An 18,720-nucleotide genomic window follows, 5' to 3' on the forward strand; every position below is an offset into this window, starting at 1 on the left:
TTTTACAATTTCTTCTGTTTCCAGCTCTTTCCTGGACTAACTTCTTCTACACAGCCCATCAGAATACTTATTCTAATTTATTTTATGAGGTGTTGTCTAGCACAAAATAATGCCAATTAATATCTTTGAGCTAAATTGCTATTAATTTTGTTTTTTGACTGCAGTAATACATGGAGTCTTCAAAAAGTTCATGGGAAATGCAGATTAAGAAAAAGCTAGATGAGGTTTTCAAAATTTTTTCACACCAAAATAAATGCATCTTTTAATTCCATTTTTCCATGTAGTTTTGAAGTACTTTGTACATAGCTGAAAGACAAGTCAAAGGGAAGAAAACCTCTGTAGTGCAAATGTATTGACTGCTGTAGAATTGAATGTAAGTGAAGAAAAGGGTACAGGCAGGAGGTATGTTGGAATATCAGTCTTTGTAACATAAAAGTAAATCACACCAGGAAACAATTGCTGATTAAAGTAGCTGCTATTGGGGGGGGGGGGGGGCTGAATCACTCTAAACTGAGAAACCAGTTTGATTTTGTAAAATAGTACAGTGCAAACATCATGAAAAACAAACTTTGATTCTTTTCACTGATGTCAGGGTTTCACTCAATGTTACAATGAAAGACATGAGCTACTTTGGGAATGTATAAAGTCCCTGTCTCTGAAAGGTACAAAATCAACCCTGAATGCCCATTTAGTTGTTTGATAGAGATACTAGGCTGGAGGATGGATTAAATGCCTTTAATATGTTAGTTTTCATTAAATCTATACTAACACTTCAGAAGAAGAAACAAGATTGGAATCTTGTTTCAGGACAGACAATTCGCATATAATAGATGTGAAAGCAAGGAGCATAAGCTTGGAGCCCTACAACTCTCCTACAACTCTTCTTCCAGAGCTGGAAATGTATCTACTAGCAAGGGGACTTTGAGAAATCTACTTATCCCCTTTGATCGCCCATTTTCTCTTCTGTATAATAATTTTAATAATAGCAACTTCGCAGTTTACTATGATAACATGAAGGAATTTATGTGAATTTGTGTGCAGTGACTAACACATTAGGCATATGGAAAATGTTAGCTAGCAAAACTGCAATGAAGAAATTGATTTGGGCACAGATTTGGGAGTTGACTTTAAATACATTAAAGATCTTTCTAAAGATCAATTTTCTATAACAATACATGTTCTGGCTTCATGGAATTAAAAAAGAAAAAAAAAAACCTTCCACTTTGTCACACTAACATTAGGCTTCACATTTCAGCTTCCCTGTGGAGTTTGGTGGGACTTTCAGCTGTATTCCCCTTCCCTTTCCTGTTTTATCTTTTTATTGTCTTTTTAAAAGAAGAAGTCTGGTTGTGTTGATGAGTGCTTATGACTTCCAAATAAGAACATTCCCTCATTTACTGAAATTAGATTCCCATTCATTGCATGGGCTGTCTTCTCCAGAGAGTTTGGGGCCTATTAGATGGTGCACAGTTGGAAATTGGTCGTGTTGCATCCCTGCCAATGCTGGCAGACCTTTAAGATGGCATCTGGTGACCTTTTGCTGAGCCCCCTGGGTCCTCCATTTGAAATTTTATGTTCTCTGCAGGGTAGAATCCAAATCAATGTGAGAATTGGTGAGGAGGCGTTGCATGGGAGGTGGGGCCAGTGGAGGATGCCTCCATTGCTTTGGGCAGAGGATGCTACTAAGACACCCTTGCAATGTTTTCTTCTAACCCTGAGCTGTGGTAGAGGAGCTGTTTTGCAGGAAGAACCCAGTGTGAGAGAGGGAACAATTGGACAGTTTTCTCCTCATTTAGCTATCATTCAGCAATGCAGTAATCCTCCCTAATTGCTCTAGTGCCTGGATATCACTGAACTCATGGCATCTCTGGGAGCAGCAGCTGAGGTCAGAAGTAAGGATGTAGAAACTGGATGTGTCTTGATTCCAAAACACCATTGATGGCATTTCTCCCCACCCCTGTTCTTTTGAAATGGCAAACTGCTATTTTCAGTCCTGTAGGTAGTGAGCAAACAAGCCCAGAAGAAAGAACTGTGCGTTTGTGAACCACATGACGGCAAATGTGTGTTGACGAATTGTTTGTGCTAACCACAGACACATGCCGTGTCTCAGCTGGAGAGTCATTTTCATAATTTTTAAAGTGCTATGTATTTTTTATAAGAAAAAAGAAACAGTTCTTACTTGAAACAGATTTAACAGACTATTTTTGGTTTTATATCTTCTGTGGCTGTTTTCAAAGATGGGCAGATATGGTCCACATTTCTTGGGCAATTCTATACCAACACTGCCCACAAAAGGATTTTGAAGGTGATTAAAGGAAAAATCATACATCGCCCTTGCCTTCATCCAGAGCAACTGGCTGTCTGTGCCATGACCATTGACACCTTACAATCCTGCCCTCCCTGCTTGCGAGCTCCTCGGATAATCCCCTGCATCCTACCCAGACTGTACTGGCAGTAGAATCTGAGGTTATATAATCCACTAGACTTAGATTGGAATTCTGAGTCCACTACTGAAAAGCCATGTAGAATTGCACAAAACACACAAACTTTCTGAACTTTGATTTCTTTGTCTTAAGATGAAAATAACATGAGGACCTGATGATAGGATTGCCCTGAGGAATAAATAAACTGATGTATACAAAGGGCATGTCATGGAGCTAAATGTTCAGAAATACAATTATGTTGGTAACCATTGCAAACCATCATTGTTTCTCTTTCTTATAAACTCCAAACAGTACTGACTCAGCTAACATTTATTTATATGCCAACTAAGTATGTTTCATCTGATTTATGCAAATTTTATGCCAATTTACTTTAATACTTTATAGAAAACTATCTAGTTTACATAAAAGTGCACATATTGTAAGTCTACCGCTCACTGAAGTTCTCACAAACATGCTACACCCACGCAACAAATACCCAGATTAAGAAACTACTTAGTACCAGTGTCCCAGAAGCCCTCTCATGTTTCCATCTGAACTCTATACCTCCCACAAAACAAACCAATATCCAAGCTTCTAGAATTAAGTTTATACCAGTTGCTAACTTTATTGTTTATATTATTTTTAGATAATCAAAGGAAGTGTGAGTTTCTTTAAGTCAAGGAATATACAAATCTTCTTCCCATGCAAGAACACTTGCCAAATATACGTGCTCCTGCTAATATTCCCACATGGCACTTTTGTTCTCCGGCTCCACTTGTCAGGCAAAGCCCCAGACTGTGTGAGCCCTACTGTCTGCCTCCTTTGCATCTCCATGAGTACTACAGGACACTCCTAAAGAAGACCATCCACCCTCTCAGGCTGATGCTACAAAAATCCATGATCTTGGGGCTGGTGCTGTGGCACAGTAGGCTAAGCCTCTGCCTGTAGTGTCAGTATTCCATATAGGCACCAGTTCAAGTCCCCACCGCTACTCTTCCGATCCAGCTCTCTGCTCTGACCTGGGAAAGCAGTGGAAGATGGTCCAAGTGTCTGGGCCCCTGCAACTGAGTGCGAGACCTGGAAGAAGCTCCTTGCTCCTGCCTTTGGATTGGCCCAGCTCCTGCTGTTTTGGCCAATTGAGGAGTAAACTAGTGAATGAAAGACCTCACTCTCTGTCTCTCCCTGTCTCTGTAACTTTACCTCTCAAATAACTCTACCAGCTTTCATCTTACTTCACCAATGACAGTCTCTTCTTCTCCAGCTCAGCTTGTTTTTCAAGACTGGCATTTAACAATAGTCCTCAGCATCTTTAAACATGATGATAACAACATCCCCATTTTTTTTTAACTTTTACTTAATGAATATAAATTTCCAAAGTACAGCTTATGGATTACAATGGCTTCCCCCCCCCCACAACTTCCCTCCCACCCGCAACCCTCCCCTTTCCCACTCCCTCTCCCCTTCCATTCACATCAAGATTCATTTTTGATTCTCTTTATATGCAGAAGATCAGTTTAGCATACATTAAGTAAAGCTTTCAACAGTTTGCTCCCACACAGAAACATAAAGTGAAAAATACTGTTTGAGTACTAGTTATAGCATTAAATCTCAATGTACAGCACACTAAGGACAGAGATCCTACATGAGGAGTAAGTGCACAGTGACTCCTGTTGTTGACTTAACAATTTGACACTCTTGTTTATGGCCTCAGTAATCACCCTAGGCTCTTGTCATGAGCTGCCAAGGCTATGGAAGCCCCCTGAGTTCACTGACTCTGATCATATTTAGACAAGGCCATGGTCAAAGTGGAAGTTCTCTCTTCCCTTCAGAGAAAGGTACCTCCTTCTTTGATGACCTGTTCTTTCCACTGGGATCTCACTCGCGGAGATCTTTCATTTAGGTTTTTTTTTTTTTTCCCCCCAGAGTGTCTTGACTTTCCATGCCTGAAATACTCTCATGGGCTTTTCAGCCAGATCTGCATGCCTTAAGGGCTGATTATGAGGCCAGAGTGCTGTTTAGGACATCTGCCATTCTATGGGCCTGCTGTGTATCTCACTTCCCATGTTGGATCATTCTCTCCCTTTTTTATTCTATCAGCTAGTATTTGCAGACACTATTCTTGCTTATGTGATCCCTTTGGTTCTTAGTCCTATCATTATGATCAATTGTGAACAGAAATTGATCACTTGGACGAGTGAGATGGCATTGGTACATGCCACCTCGATGGGATTGAACTGGAATCCCCTGGTATGTTTCTAACTCTACCGTTTGAGTTAAGTCAGCTTGAGCATGTCCCGAATTGCACATCTCTTCCCTCTCTTATTCCCACTCTTATGTTTAACAGGGATCACTTTTCAGTTAAGTTTCAGCACTTAAGAAGAATTGTGTATTGATTACAGTATTCAACCAAAAGTATTAAGTAGAACAAACAAAAAAAATACTAAGAGGGATAACATATTAAGTTGCTCATCAACAGTCAGGGTGTGGGCTGATCAAGTCACTGTTTCTCGTAGTGTTCATTTCACTTTAACAGGTTTCCTTTATGGTGCTCAGTTAGTTGTCACCTATCAAGGAGAAGAAGTGGTATTTGTCCCTTTGGGATTGGCTTATTTCACTCAGCATAATGTTTTCCAAATTCCTAACAGGGCTCACTTTTCAGTTAAAATTTAAACACCTAAGAATAATTGTGTGTTAATTACAGAGTTCAACCAATGGTACTAGAACAAAAAAATACTAAAATGGATAAAGTATTACATTGTACATCAACCATCAGGACAAGAGCTGATCAAGTCACTGTTTCTCATAGTGTCCATTTCACTTCAACAAGTTTCCCCTTTGGTGCTCAGTTGTCGCCGATCAGGGAGAACATATGATATTTGTCCCTTTAAATTCCACATTCCATTCCAGTCACCACACCTTCTCTCTCTTCCCTTGCACACAAATGTTTTCACAATGGGCTTTGTGGGTCTTGTCTAGAGTTTTTTGTTCCACTTCTTTCTACTGCCCATGTCAGTGTAGCACCTCCCACCATTACCCCATTGAAACTTCCCTCACCAAGATCCTGATGACATCCTTATGGCTAAAGCCAGTGGACCATTTTCAAACTTGAACTCTTCTCAGCAGCATGTTACTGATGACCACGCCCCTCTCTGGAAGCAGTCTCTGTGCTTTGCTGCCAAGACCCCACCGTTCAGATTTTTCTCCTACCTTATTGGAAATTTTTTCTAGTCTACTCTTAAGGCTTTTCTGCCCTCTGTAAATGTGGGTATCCATCAAGTTCTTTCCCACGACTGTGTCTCTTCTTGTGCTACCACTATCAAGAAAACGACTGTAAAAACTATGCACACATTCAAACCATCACCCATAGTTTCCCTCACTCTGACAAACAAGTATTGTGGGGGGAGAAATTGTTTCATGCTCAGATTGCATTAAAATATTTTAAAATGAATGCTTTCAGCTAAGTAACCGCCAAAATTTACAAAATGCCTTCCAGGTACAATGCATACCTATTTGAAATTTATTATTTTCTGATTACAAAATAGTAGTTTTCATGTAGAAAATTTAGAATAATGATGGAATGAGATGGAATGCCCTGGATTTTACCACCTGGATATGTTGATTTCTGTAATTTTTTTCTTGTTTTAATATGTAAGCACATTATAGACATATATTTTGCATAATTGAAATAATCATTTTCATTTTTTAAATTTAATATTTACTTGTCATTAAAATTACTCATAACTATTTTAACATCTCTATACCTTCCATAATATGAACATAGAACAAAATATTCAATACATACCTACTACCAAATATTTAGTTTTAAAATTTTTTCTTTTGCATATTTTCCCTAATACACGTGGAACTTGATCTAGTACAAAAAAAAATCAAAGAGTTTTAAGCTCCTGGTTGTTAAGATGTTTTGTCAGATCACTTACTGTAAGAATTATACCTGTTGGCCGGCTACACGGCTCACTAGGCTAATCCTCCGCCTTGCGGCGCCGGTACACCAGGTTCTAGTCCCAGTTGGGGCGCCAGATTCTGTCCCAGTTGCCCCTCTTCCAGGCCAGCTCTCTGCTGTGGCCAGGGAGTGCAGTGGAGGATGGCCCAAGTGCTCGGGCCCTGCACCCACAAGGGAGACCGGGAGAAGCACTTGGCTCCTGGCTTTGGATCAGCGCGAGGCGCCGGCCGCAGCGCGCTGGCCGCGCGGCCATTGGAGGGTGAACCAGTGGCAAAGGAAGACCTTTCTCTCTGTTTCTCTCTCTCTCTCTCACTGTCCACTCTGCCTGTCAAAAAAAAAAAAAAAAAAAAAAAGAATTATACCTGTTTTGGGGGCCTGCTTGGGGTGTAGCCAGTAGGGTTACCTCTTGTGACATTGGCATCCCATATGGGTGCCAGTTCAAGTCTCAGCAGTTCTACCTCTGATCCAGCTCCCTGCTAATGTGCCAGAGAAAGCAGCATAAGATGACCCAAGTGTTTGGTCCCCTGCACCTGTGTGGGAGACTCAGAATAGGCTCTTGGCTTCTTTCTCCTGCCTGGCCCAGCCCTGGCTGAGAAGGCCATTTGGGGAATAGACCAGCAAATGTAAGACCTCTCTCTCTCTGTAACTCTGCATTTCAAGTACATAGAATAAATATTTTAAAAAAAAAACAGATTATACCTGTTTCTGCGGCCATTAATGTTTGAATTTCTTATTTTCAAAAAAGTTTTCAGTGTTTAAATAATGATATTATTGTTTTTATTTGCAGTTCTTTAGTTATTAAACCATGTTGGACTTTTTTATTTGCTTTTTTTATTTCTTTGAATCACTTGCTACAAATTTTATTTCTTTCTCCTCTGTATAATGTTGATGCAGGGCTACAAGAGAAACTGAAGTCTCAAGGTGAGACAATTGATGAAAGACACGGAGGAGATCTAGAGCTACAAAACCTCTGGATCTTCTTCTAATTTCAAAGCTCAAAAATGCTTGTTAGACTTATAACTATGAAATGAGATCACCTTTAGGGCTTAATTTTGACACTGTTCATTACTTACAGTAATGGGTTTGGAGCAAAAGGGTAGATTATCTTTACAAGTATGAGAAAGAAGGAAGGGGAAAGGATAAAGCTGAGATCATAACATGGTCTTTCTATGGTGAGTGATCCATAGATAAATACCCAGTGTTTGCATCTGCATTCCAACACTTTGAGGGACCACTGTTTATACAACCAGACTAATACCTTCCATTTGTTATGCCAGCCTAGTGCATGAGGAGCCTAGGCTGTGAGTAACAAAGTGTCAAACTCTTTCTTCCCAGCAAGGAGAATGTGAACTTGAAAGAACAAGCAACACCACAGAAACTCAGGACGGCTAATGTGAAGCAGATGAGCAGAGAACCCGCAGCTCAGTGGAATCTCACTGATCAACAAACCAATTCCAACCCAAATTGTGTGGAGGAGAGTACACACCTAGAGGATAATGAGAAACTGCAGACAGTGGCACACTGCAGCGGATTCCTGGATGGCAAAGTGAGTAACAAGGAATACAAAAGCTTTTCGTGGTATTACTAGAAAATATAGATAAAAATCAGGTTGACACAAATACACACTTGTGCAAATAATAATACATTTTGCATGAGATGGAAATTAAAGTCAATTTTTTCACTCTAAAAATGATTATCAAGGTCATTTGAGATTTTCCTCTTTGTTGGCCACTAGTTAAGATGGTCAGTATTCTCTGTGGTTAACGCAGTGGCACTCAGTAAGAGATATAAGTGTCACTGTATATGCAAAATTGGAACATATTAGAGAGGAAGGGACTGTTTGCTTTCACATTACCAGGTCAGATAATTCATATTTTCCAAACCCAAAGGAATCATGTCTAAATATCAAAAAATGAGAGACTCAAAATTGTCTTGCTAGAAACATATATCACTGCATTCTGTTAACAATCAACCAAGCAATCCATAACAAGCTGACTTGATAATGATGAATCTAAATGATTAGTAATTTGTAATTAAAAAGCAAGTATAACAGCAATTGAAAGCTGGATCTAAATCAGGACAAAACTAATGATTCATTGATAACAAAGCACCATTTCCAAAAATTGCTGAAATTGCAATTAAACAGATACATAGAGTAGAAGTTTTGCAAGGCTGCCAGCATTAAGTGACAGCCAGATATTTTAGTAGAATACTGATTAGAGTGTGCAGTAAACTGTAACATAACTATTTTAGTTTATAGTTTTAATAGTCATTTCTAAATCACTGAAGTAATAGCTCATCTTTAGTCACATGAGAAAATGAATGCCTATGGGTCTCTGATCTTTTGCTCATAAGAACACACAAATCGTTATAATTTTGGAGTGGTTTACAGCCCACCAATGGGATTCAGGCTATATTCTTCAAGATATAATCACTAAAGTTCATTTATAAAAGTGATTTTCTCAAAACGTTAGTTATACAGCCCAGGCAGAAACTGGCCTCTTAATTTCTAGTTAATGTGTTCTTATATTTTTTAAAGATTTATTTGTTTATTTATTTGAAAGTCAGAGTTACACAGAGAGAGGAGAGGCAGAAAGAGAGAGGTCTTCCATCCGATGGTTCACTCCTCAATTGGCCTCAATGGCCGGAGCTGTGCCAATCTGAAGCCAGGAGCCAGGAGCGTCTTCCTGGTCTCCCACACGGGTGCAGGGGCCCAAGCACTTGGGCCATCTTCTACTGATTTCCCAGGCCATAGCAGAGAGCTGGATTGGAAGAGGATCAGCTGGGACTAGAACCGGCGTCTATGTGGGATGCCGGCGCTTCAGGCCAGGGTGTTAACCCACTGTGCCACAGCGCCGGCCCCTAATGTGTTCTTTTCTATGCATGCTTTCCTATGATGCATCCCTGAATTTAGGACTTGCTTAGAACAGGAGATGATGAATCTGCAAAGGTGAAATAATTTGTTATGAATTTCTAAGGACCTCTGAGTTTTTACCCTGGTTTTGACTCTGGCATTTATATATGTTGGTGGTGTTGATCCCAAGGATGACCTCGGTAATAATTTTATAGTAGTAAAAATGCTTTGTTATTGACTCTTTTCAGATAAATTTTATTATTTGCTTTTGGGATTAATCCTGTGAGGGAGGTGACAGTTATTTATACTATCACAGTGTAGATGATAAAACTGAGACTCCAAAAAGTTAAAGTACAGATAAAATATTTGCCCAGGTATTTTATTTTTACTTAAACTTTTAGCAGATCTAATTATAAAAAATTACATAATCTTATAGAAAGTTTAAGGAACAGAGGAGAATATAAATAACAGTGAAACCAAAGAAAATTATTAGCTACCTGTCTCTTTCTTTCCCTTCTTTTTTCCATGCAGAGGTATAGAATGAGAATCCTGATATATCTAGTCTAGTCTTTGTTAGACTGCTCAATTCACTTCATGTCAAAAACTGGCATAAAAAATTCATCAGATGCATCTCTTTAATGGCTCTATGAGAGTTATATTCAGAACTAACAGATAACATTTACTGTGTGCCAGGACTATTCTAAGTTCTTTACATATATTAACTAATTTACTATTCCCATACACTCAGTGAAGTAGAAATTCTTAGTATCTTTAGTTCATGCTTCTTTGAGAAACAAAGAGATCAAGTGCCTTGCCAAGGTCATAAGGCTGAAAAGGGCAAAGCCACAATTCTAGTCGCGGCTCTGGATCCTTAAATCACCAAACTGTAAGGTTCCTTGATAACAGAGGTTTCCTGATTCATTTACCAATGCCTTGTGGCCATTGAAGCCATTTCTAGTTTTCTCTTATAAACAGAAATCCTAATATGTCCAGCTGCCCTTTCCTGACATGGTCTCTGTCCCTCATTAGAATGGGTCAGTCATAACGTACACTGCCCCTGGATCTCCATGATAGGGATTATTTGCTAGCTCTGAGGAACCAGAGGGAGATGATTTGGCCCCTCCCCTTCCAGAATTCAACAGAGTTTTTTGTGGGAAGCTCAGTGGGGCTAACACACAGCCACCAAACACAGGAAGGCTTTGTGGGAGGCGTGAGGACCGACTAATTGGTTCTGTCTGCTGAGCAGGAGTGTGGTGCTGGCCTGCCAGATGGCTGCCACAGTTGCTTGTTACAGAGGCCCTCATTACCACCTTCATGAAGTGGTAAATGGAATCCTGCGCAATTACAGAAGCAAACCAATCAGAACTCCTTCTAGATCCTTATTGCTCACACATAGATGAAAATCAGCTCTCCTGCCTGGGACCTAACAGGCAATCTGGATCCGCTGAATTGGCTCCAAGAGAGACGTTACTGATAAACACTGAGCTAACTAGCCTGGGTAAAGACAGGCAAGTGTGAAGCTCTTTTCCAAATGACAGATGAAGTTTGAAGCATATCACCAGTAGGAGATAAGCAAAGCTGAAAATGTAAAGACAATCCCTGGTTCTGTGTATATGAGAAGAGTAAGATGTCTTAGAAATCAACAAGCACAAATCTTCATTACACAAAGGAAGAATGAGAGATCCAAAGATCTTAAATGATTTGTCCAAGGTCTCAAAAGAAAAGACCTGGGCTCTACTGCCCACCAGCCCTAGGATATTTTTCCTTCAAATTCTACTCCTTATGGGTAAGTCTTTGAACGTGCTATTTCAGTTTATATTGTTACTCAGAAACACCATCTCTGTCTTCATTCAAAAAAATAAATAAATAAGAGAAATATGTGTGATGAGCAACAGGCACAGTATCACAGTTTCAAAAATAAAATTGGAGTGTGCCTTTTGCATCTGGCAGCATGTAAATGAAAGTGTTAGTTCTTTAATTTTAATCATCATCACAGTTGATTGGTAGGATGTTCTTTTCAAAGCCCTTTTGTGTGATTTTTCTTATTCTTTCTTCACAATATCCCTGTGAGGCAGGTGGAAGCATATGTTGATATCCCTAGCTGACAGATGAATAGACATATGTCAAGGTCATTTCTGCTTGGTTGTTGGTTGTGCGCTCACAGCTCAGATTCAACAAGTTCAAAGCAGAACCTTTGATGGTGGTCTGGTTCTCACATGATGGTCCCAGGAAGAAACTTGGGCGTGCTTTCTACCTCTCTTTCTAATACTTACAACGAACCAATCACTGAGTCCGTTACACTCTACCTCCTTTGTGTCTCTCAAAATGCCCTCTTACTTTGGTTTCCCCTGCATTGCCTAGTCAGACTACCATTATCTCACCAGAGACATTTTAATTGTCTTCACATTAACTTGCTTGTCGCTTTCCTATACATACCTGTATTAGTTAGCTATTGTAATAAGAACTGGTGTGTAACAAATCACTAAAATATTCAGTGGTTTATAATAATAACCATGTATGGTCACAAATAGAGATGTGAGCTAAGACATCTCTTATTTATCTCAGGTGGCTCCAAAATGTGGATTTGGTTCAAGTCTGTGTCTTATTGTTCTGAATCCAGTGGGCCCGTCACACTATGTTATACTCATAAAAGACAGAAACGTTTCAAGAGGGCAGACTCAGCTACACGGATGTATTTTAGTCTTTGTGTCTCCATTAACATCTTATTGGCCAAAATAAACCATATGTCCAATCAAGACTCTAGTGTGGCAGGGATATGTATGTCAATATATTGCAGGAGCAATTTCTTCTTTTTTTAAGATTTATTTATTTGAAAGTCAGAGTTACAGAGAAGGGGGCAGGGAGAGAGACAGAGAGAAATCTTCCACCTTCTGGTTTACCCCCTAGATGGCTGCAACCACCGGAGCTGGGTCAGTTCAAAGCCAGGAGGCAGGAGCTTCTTCCAGGTCTCCCTTGCGGGTACAAGGGTCCAAGGACTTGGGCCATCTGCTACTGCTAGCCCAGGCCATAGCAGAGAGCTGGATGGGAAGTGGAACAGCCAGCACTCAAACTGGCACCCTTGTGGGATGCCAGGGCTGCAGGCAGCAGCTATAACCACTACACCATAGTACTGACCCCTCCAGGAGAAATTTCAAAGCCATGGATGAAGTGTAGCTCTTCTTAAAACACTTAAAACCTGTTGTCAAATTTCCATGGGTTTGTATAAAACTCCAACTCCTTGACTTACTATCTATTCCAGCTCAACTCAGTGGACTCTTTCTCTCTCCCTTCTGGCCGCTTTCATTAATAAAATTATATTATCTTTCACCTCCTATCCATTGCCTATGCTGTTACTTTGGTGTAGAATTCTCTTGGTTTAACCAACTCCTAATCATATTGGGGCCTCAACTTCGGTATCAGCTCTATCAAGAAGTGTCTGATCCAAGATTGAGATAAGTTTCTTTTCTAATCTATGTGAATCTGTTATAGTAAATATTATACTACAGTGAATGTCATGGTACTATTAAAATAGGATATTTCTTTGTCTTTCTCTTTCCAAAGTCTATAAGGCCTCTGAAAAGAATTTTGGCCCGGACTTTTTTGTTTCCAATATACCAAAGCTACCATTAGTTTAATGGTGAGACCCTCGAGGCTTTTCCATTACAGTCTAGAAGAAGTCAAGAGTATTCACGCTCTCCACTGACTTTTAGTTTATACTGGAGATATCAGCCAAGGCAATTAAGCCAAAGAAAGAAATTACAGACAAAATATTTACAAAAGAAGAGGTAAAACTGTTTAATCTCTTCAGATAATAAGATTAACATGTAAAATCTCTTAGGGCCGGCACAGTGGCATAGTAGGCTAAGCCTCTGCCTGTGGCACCAGCATCCCATATGGGCACCATTTCAAGTCCCAGCTACTCCTCCTCCAATCCAGCTCTCTGTCAATGGCCTGGGAAAGCAGTAGAAGATGGCCCAAGTGCCTGGCCTCTGCACCCATGTGGGAGACCCAAAAGAAGCCCCTGGCTCCTGGCTTCAAATCATCCCAGTTCTGGCCATTGTGGCCAACTGGGGAGTGAATGAGTGATTAGAAGACTTCTCTCTCTGCCTCTCCCTCTCTCTCTCTGTAACCCTGCCTTTCAAATAAATAATATTTTTTTAAATGTAAAATCTCAAAACAACTAATGGAGAAATTACTAGAACAGTAAGAAAATTTGCCACCTGAAGTTGTAACATCAATAACACAAAGCGAAGACATCATTTACACTAGAAAATTAATGCACAACTAAATTAACTAAATACCAAATGCCAAGGTATAAAGTTTTTAAAAGTCTGAAAATTCATGAGAAAATATATAGAGAGAATTCCTCAAAGACACAAGAATAGATCTGAACAAGTGAAAAGGAATGCAACATCCTCATACAAAGTTAACATCATTAAGATGCCAACCCTTCTTAAGGAAGTTTATAAGCTTGGTTATTCCAATAAAAATCATAAATCATATTAGATTTTTGGTTTGTTCTGAAACTAGCCAAATTGATCATACATTTAATTTGGAATAGAAAATGAGCAAGAATAATTAAGAAAATCCAGAAAAGAGGAGAAATGGTTTGGAGTAATGAGTAAGATACAGTTACCTGATGTTAAAACAGAAAGCCTCTATACTTAAAACAGTGTAGTTTTGTAATATAAATCAATGAAAAAAACCAACGGGACTAAAAAGAAAAATTCAGAATCTGATTCAATGGCTTATTATAATTTTGTGTATGATAAAAGTGATATTGGAAATTTATAATCAGTGATGCTGGGTTTATAGGACAGCCACAGATAAATTTTTGAACTGGGTTTACTTTTCAAATACCAGGTGTATTTATGACATATATTAGGATATATTATAAATGGATGAGAGATTTAAGTATAAAAATATAAAATTATATAAATAACCTTGGATGATTTCCTCTATCATCTGAGAAGTGGAAACTATGACTCAGAATACATATACAGAAAGAAAAAGAGTGATCATTTTTAACATCTACATATGGCCAGATCCACTGTAAACAATGGACATAAACACTTGACAGACCGGGGGACGAGGGAAACTGCAGCTTATATCATAGATAAATATAGCCCTAACCTATGGAATCTTCAGTATAAAACTGAAGAATAAAAAGGACAGTAAGCTACTAGAAAATGAGCAAAATAGATGAACGAAGTTCACCAAAACAAAAGTAAATGTTCCTCAAACATACCAAAAGATGTTACTGTGCTGTTAGTAATTGAATATAAATTAATTATACCCTGAGATATGATTTCTCACTGGCAAAACCCAAGAAATTGACACTTTACTTTGCTGGAATCCTGCTGTGCTGGTAGAAAATATAGAATGGAATAACCACTTTGGAAAAAAAATTTGACAATAGTTAGAAGAACTACACATGCATTCATTTCTGAAAGGAAACTTCACTTTCAGTGATGTACAGTAGCATTCATATTAGTTCATCATTTCTTTGTACAGTATGGTAGTACTACATGTATATGGATTACCTTACTTTACTCAACTGTTCCCTTATCATTTGATATATGGCTTGCATATAGTTTGTTGGTATTCGTATAACAGGTAATATTGCAATGAATACTTTTGCCTAAATATTTTCCAGTGTGTCTTTGAGATAGAGAACAAGAACTTGTACAAGCAAACCCAAATTTGCAGTATCTGTTATAACCTAATCTCAAAAGTAACATACAAGTCCCATCATTTTAGTGTACAGTATTCCATTGGTCACATAGATTAATCCTCAATAAAATCTGTGAGTTTAGGGAAAGACTACATAAGGTCATGAAACCAGGAAGCAGGGATCACTGAATCTAACTTAGAATATAGCTTTGTATTAATTGGCAGTTAAACCAACTAAAACTATTGTGAATTAATTTAAAACATAAGGACTTCATTCCATGTCCCTAACAGGATATGTATTCTAAAGAAAATGCTTTTGACATTGTTTTCAATAACCATTATATCAATACTGTGTTTATGTGTGTGTATGGAGAGAGAGAAAAAAAACAAATGAGATATTATCTTGGTAGGTAAGATTTTGGTATACAAGAAATGAAATATAAATGTAATATTGATGGTACTACATAAAATCCCTATAATGCTACATTTTCATCGGAAATATCAGTATGAATTCTTTTAAAGCTATATTTCCTACCTCTGTCTACTGAAAAATCTTAGAAACAATGACAGATCCATAACACGGAGCACCCAAGCAGCTGCATTGTGTTCAGTAAAATTCAGAAGGCTGAATTACCCCTGATATGTGTACTTTGCTGTCAGTAATGAAGATGTTAGGACCTTGTCCTTAATGTGTTGTATTATGTGAATTAACGGCATAACTAGTACTCAAACAGTACTTTATACTTTTTGTTTCTGTGTGGATGCAAACTGTTGAAATCTTTACTTAATATATACTAAATTGATCTTCTGTATATAAAGAAAATTGAAAATGAATCTTGATGTGAATGGGATGGGAGAGGGGGTGGGAGATGGGAGGGGTGCAGGTGGGAGGGAGGTTAGGGGGGGGAAAAGCGGCTATAATCCAAAAGTTTTACTTTGGAAATTTATATTTATTAAATAAAAGTTATAAAAAAAGAATTCACAAGAACTGTACTAAGAAAATACTCAGGACCTAACTCAGAGAGGTTTCTGCTGATCAAAAGTGAGACAGTTTGGAGGCAGGTGCTGTAGCATAGCGGGTCAAGCAGATTCTCGGGACATCTGCATCCACATTGAAGCACTGATATGAGTCCAGGCTGCTCCACTTCCACTCTGGTTCTTACTGACGCATGCCCTGGATGCTTCATGCTGTCACAGCAGGTGATGGACTCATTCTTAGGTCACTGGAGAGACTTAGAAGGAGCTCCTTGCTTGTGGTGTGGGCCTGGCCCAGCCCTGTCTGTTGGAGATCTCTGGAAAATGAACCAGTTGATGGAAGATCTCTGTTCTCTCTGTGTGTCACTCTACCTTTCAAGTAAGTAAATAAATATTTTCAAAGACCCAATAGCCTGAAGTGATTTATATCAGTAGAGAGAGAAAACTAAAGCCCGGCAGGCGGCTGCTTTGAGCCACTGCAACAAGAGCTCCCTACCACTTGTGACTCTTTCTCTGTTCAGCCAGCATTTGCAGCACTGTATCTGATGGTGGGTGTCAACAGCATATAAAAGAGTCCTGGCGCAAATGGAAATCGTATTATGCAAAGGAGAAACACAAACAACAAACACACACAAATAGAACAGATAAATACAGAAAATAGTTTTATAAATAATAAATATTTTAAATACAGGACATCCATTTTTCTCAGCATTTAGAGATCATAAAGTGTTTTCTACTTTCCATAGATGATGGTGGTGAAACAGCAGATAGAAGACCGCTCCCTCTCTCTCTGCCTCTGCATCTCTGTAACTTTGCCTTTCAAATAAATCTTTAAATTTTTTTAATTATAAAAAGTTGAATGACATAAGAAAATCTTCCATATGGTGCCTTATACAAAGTATGTGTCATATAAATAACTCTTGTTATTTTTTGCTCACTCTAGAACTCTGTGTCATTCTTGCCTACTCTGCATATTCTAGACAGTGTCTTGATTTTTCATTAGAATGTCATGACTACAAAGCGTCCATAGGTTGCAGTGCATACTGATAAGACAGTCACCATGACTATCAATTGAGTACAGACATTAAGTCTCAGAGAATCATTCTGGTTCTATCTCCTTTCAGTTTCCTGATATTAAAAAAAAAATCTTGACTCATTAGCCAAGGTTTTGTTTTAATGGAGTGTAATAGGGTGACAGACATGGCAGCCACTGCCTTTGAAAGAAGAGTTAATTACATTTCCCAAGAGAACAGGACATGTCACACTATGCAGGGTCACATGGGAAGCAGAAGAGGGGAGTAATGAGAGAAACACCAAAGCCACAGCTTTTTGTGGAGCTTCTGTGGGAAAGGCAAGATTAAACAGACAGGCTTTGGGCATAGGTGCTGACCCTGGTTGTCTGGAACCCAGTCCTGGGTTGGTTCAGGCAGAGGAAATATTGACTTAGTGTATGAGAGTTAGACAAAGAAATGTTTGGGGATTTGTACTCAGATTTGTTGTATTGTATATGAAAGGTATGATTGCAGGCAAAATATTGACTGTCTCTAGGAATGAGTTCGTTCTAGGAGGGGTAGTGTCCCCCAGCACCCAAGGGAGTCCCCCTTCCAAGATGGCAAACCATCACGAAATACAAAAAGCTTTTAAAAACTAAATGTCAAATACACCATACTCTATGGTGTGCAGGAATGAGATTTTATCATTGACCCTAATTCCAGCATTCATTCTACTGTACCCTTTAACAATATTGCCCTGAGAGTACAATACTGTGGGTTTCCCATCCCTTCTGCTACATTCTAATGATCATCTTTGCTGCCCTTCCTGGGCATGCGAACTCAAGCAGTCTAGGGATACAGCTATCACTAACAAGAACTCCTTCATTTGCTTACATTTTATGGCCTACCTACCTTTTTATGTTGCAGACACCTTTTCTTGCACAAATGAGACAGTGTCTAATTGTTAATACATGTGTTAAACTTGTGTGAACCGTATAATGCTGAAACTGGTGTTGAAGCAAGCTTTCTTACAAGGACCGAATTTCATTTAGAACTAGGAATGTCTTTAAAGAAATTGGTTGGCTTGGCCGGTGGCGCCGTGGCTCAATAGGCTAATCCTCCGCCTTGTGGCGCCGGCACACGGGGTTCTAGTCCCAGTCGGGGCGCCAGATTCTGTCCTGGTTGCCCCTCTTCCAGGCCAGCTCTCTGCTGTGGCCAGGGAGTGCAGTGGAGGATGGCCCAAGTGCTTGGGCCCTGCACCCGCATGGGAGACCAGGAGAAGCACCTGGCCCCTGCCATCGGATCAGCTCGATGCACTGGCCACAGCAAGCTGGCCGCGGAGGCCATTGGAGGGTGAACCAATGGCAAAAGGAAGACCTTTCTCTCTGTTTCTCTCTCTCTCTCTCACTGTCCACTCTGCCTGTCAAAAAGAAAAAAAGAAATTGGTTGGCTTGCTCATATTCTCCCTTCTTTCTCCTTTCTCCCTTCCTTCCCCTCTTCTGCTACGTGCTTCTGTTTTGTTTCTTTAAGGTTCCCAGTTGGGAAAATGTCCATTGCAGCTCCGTGCCAACTGGAGACCAGTCTCTATCCTATGTGCATGGCCTCCCCAGGAGAAAGCTTAAAGACTTGTCCTTGGAACAGATGGCAGTAGCTGGCTCTAACCAATCTGAGGTGTGTATACTAATAGTTGCTAAGTTGTTTTCTATTACGGATAAATGGTACTGTCTGTTGACTGGACATTTTGATGCAGAGCAGTTGAAAAGGCAGTTTGAGGATGGCAGCAAGGACACCAGAATCCAGATGTCCAGTCAGCTTTCCAGGAAGCATCCTTGGGGAGATAGC

At 39.5% G+C, this 18,720-nt stretch overlaps 1 protein-coding gene across 3 annotated transcripts in view; it reads left to right on the forward strand.

Moving 5' to 3' along the window:
• C7H1orf87 (chromosome 7 C1orf87 homolog) overlaps nt 1-18,720 on the forward strand; it is an 83,816-nt gene that overhangs the window by 18,707 nt on the left and 46,389 nt on the right. For 2 of the 3 annotated variants that reach the window (XM_051856420.3, XM_089337278.1), the window contains exons 3-4: nt 7,720-7,930; nt 18,409-18,549. In XM_051856420.3, coding sequence (XP_051712380.3) covers nt 7,720-7,930; nt 18,409-18,549 — 352 coding nt within the window. The remainder of the gene's footprint in view (nt 1-7,719; nt 7,931-18,408; nt 18,550-18,720) is intronic. The other variant, XM_089337277.1, reaches the window with a different exon arrangement.

This window comes from Oryctolagus cuniculus, chromosome 7, assembly GCF_051225735.1.
Source record: "Oryctolagus cuniculus isolate XC-2025 breed Fujian yellow rabbit chromosome 7, ASM5122573v1, whole genome shotgun sequence".
Classification (NCBI taxonomy): domain Eukaryota; kingdom Metazoa; phylum Chordata; class Mammalia; order Lagomorpha; family Leporidae; genus Oryctolagus; species Oryctolagus cuniculus.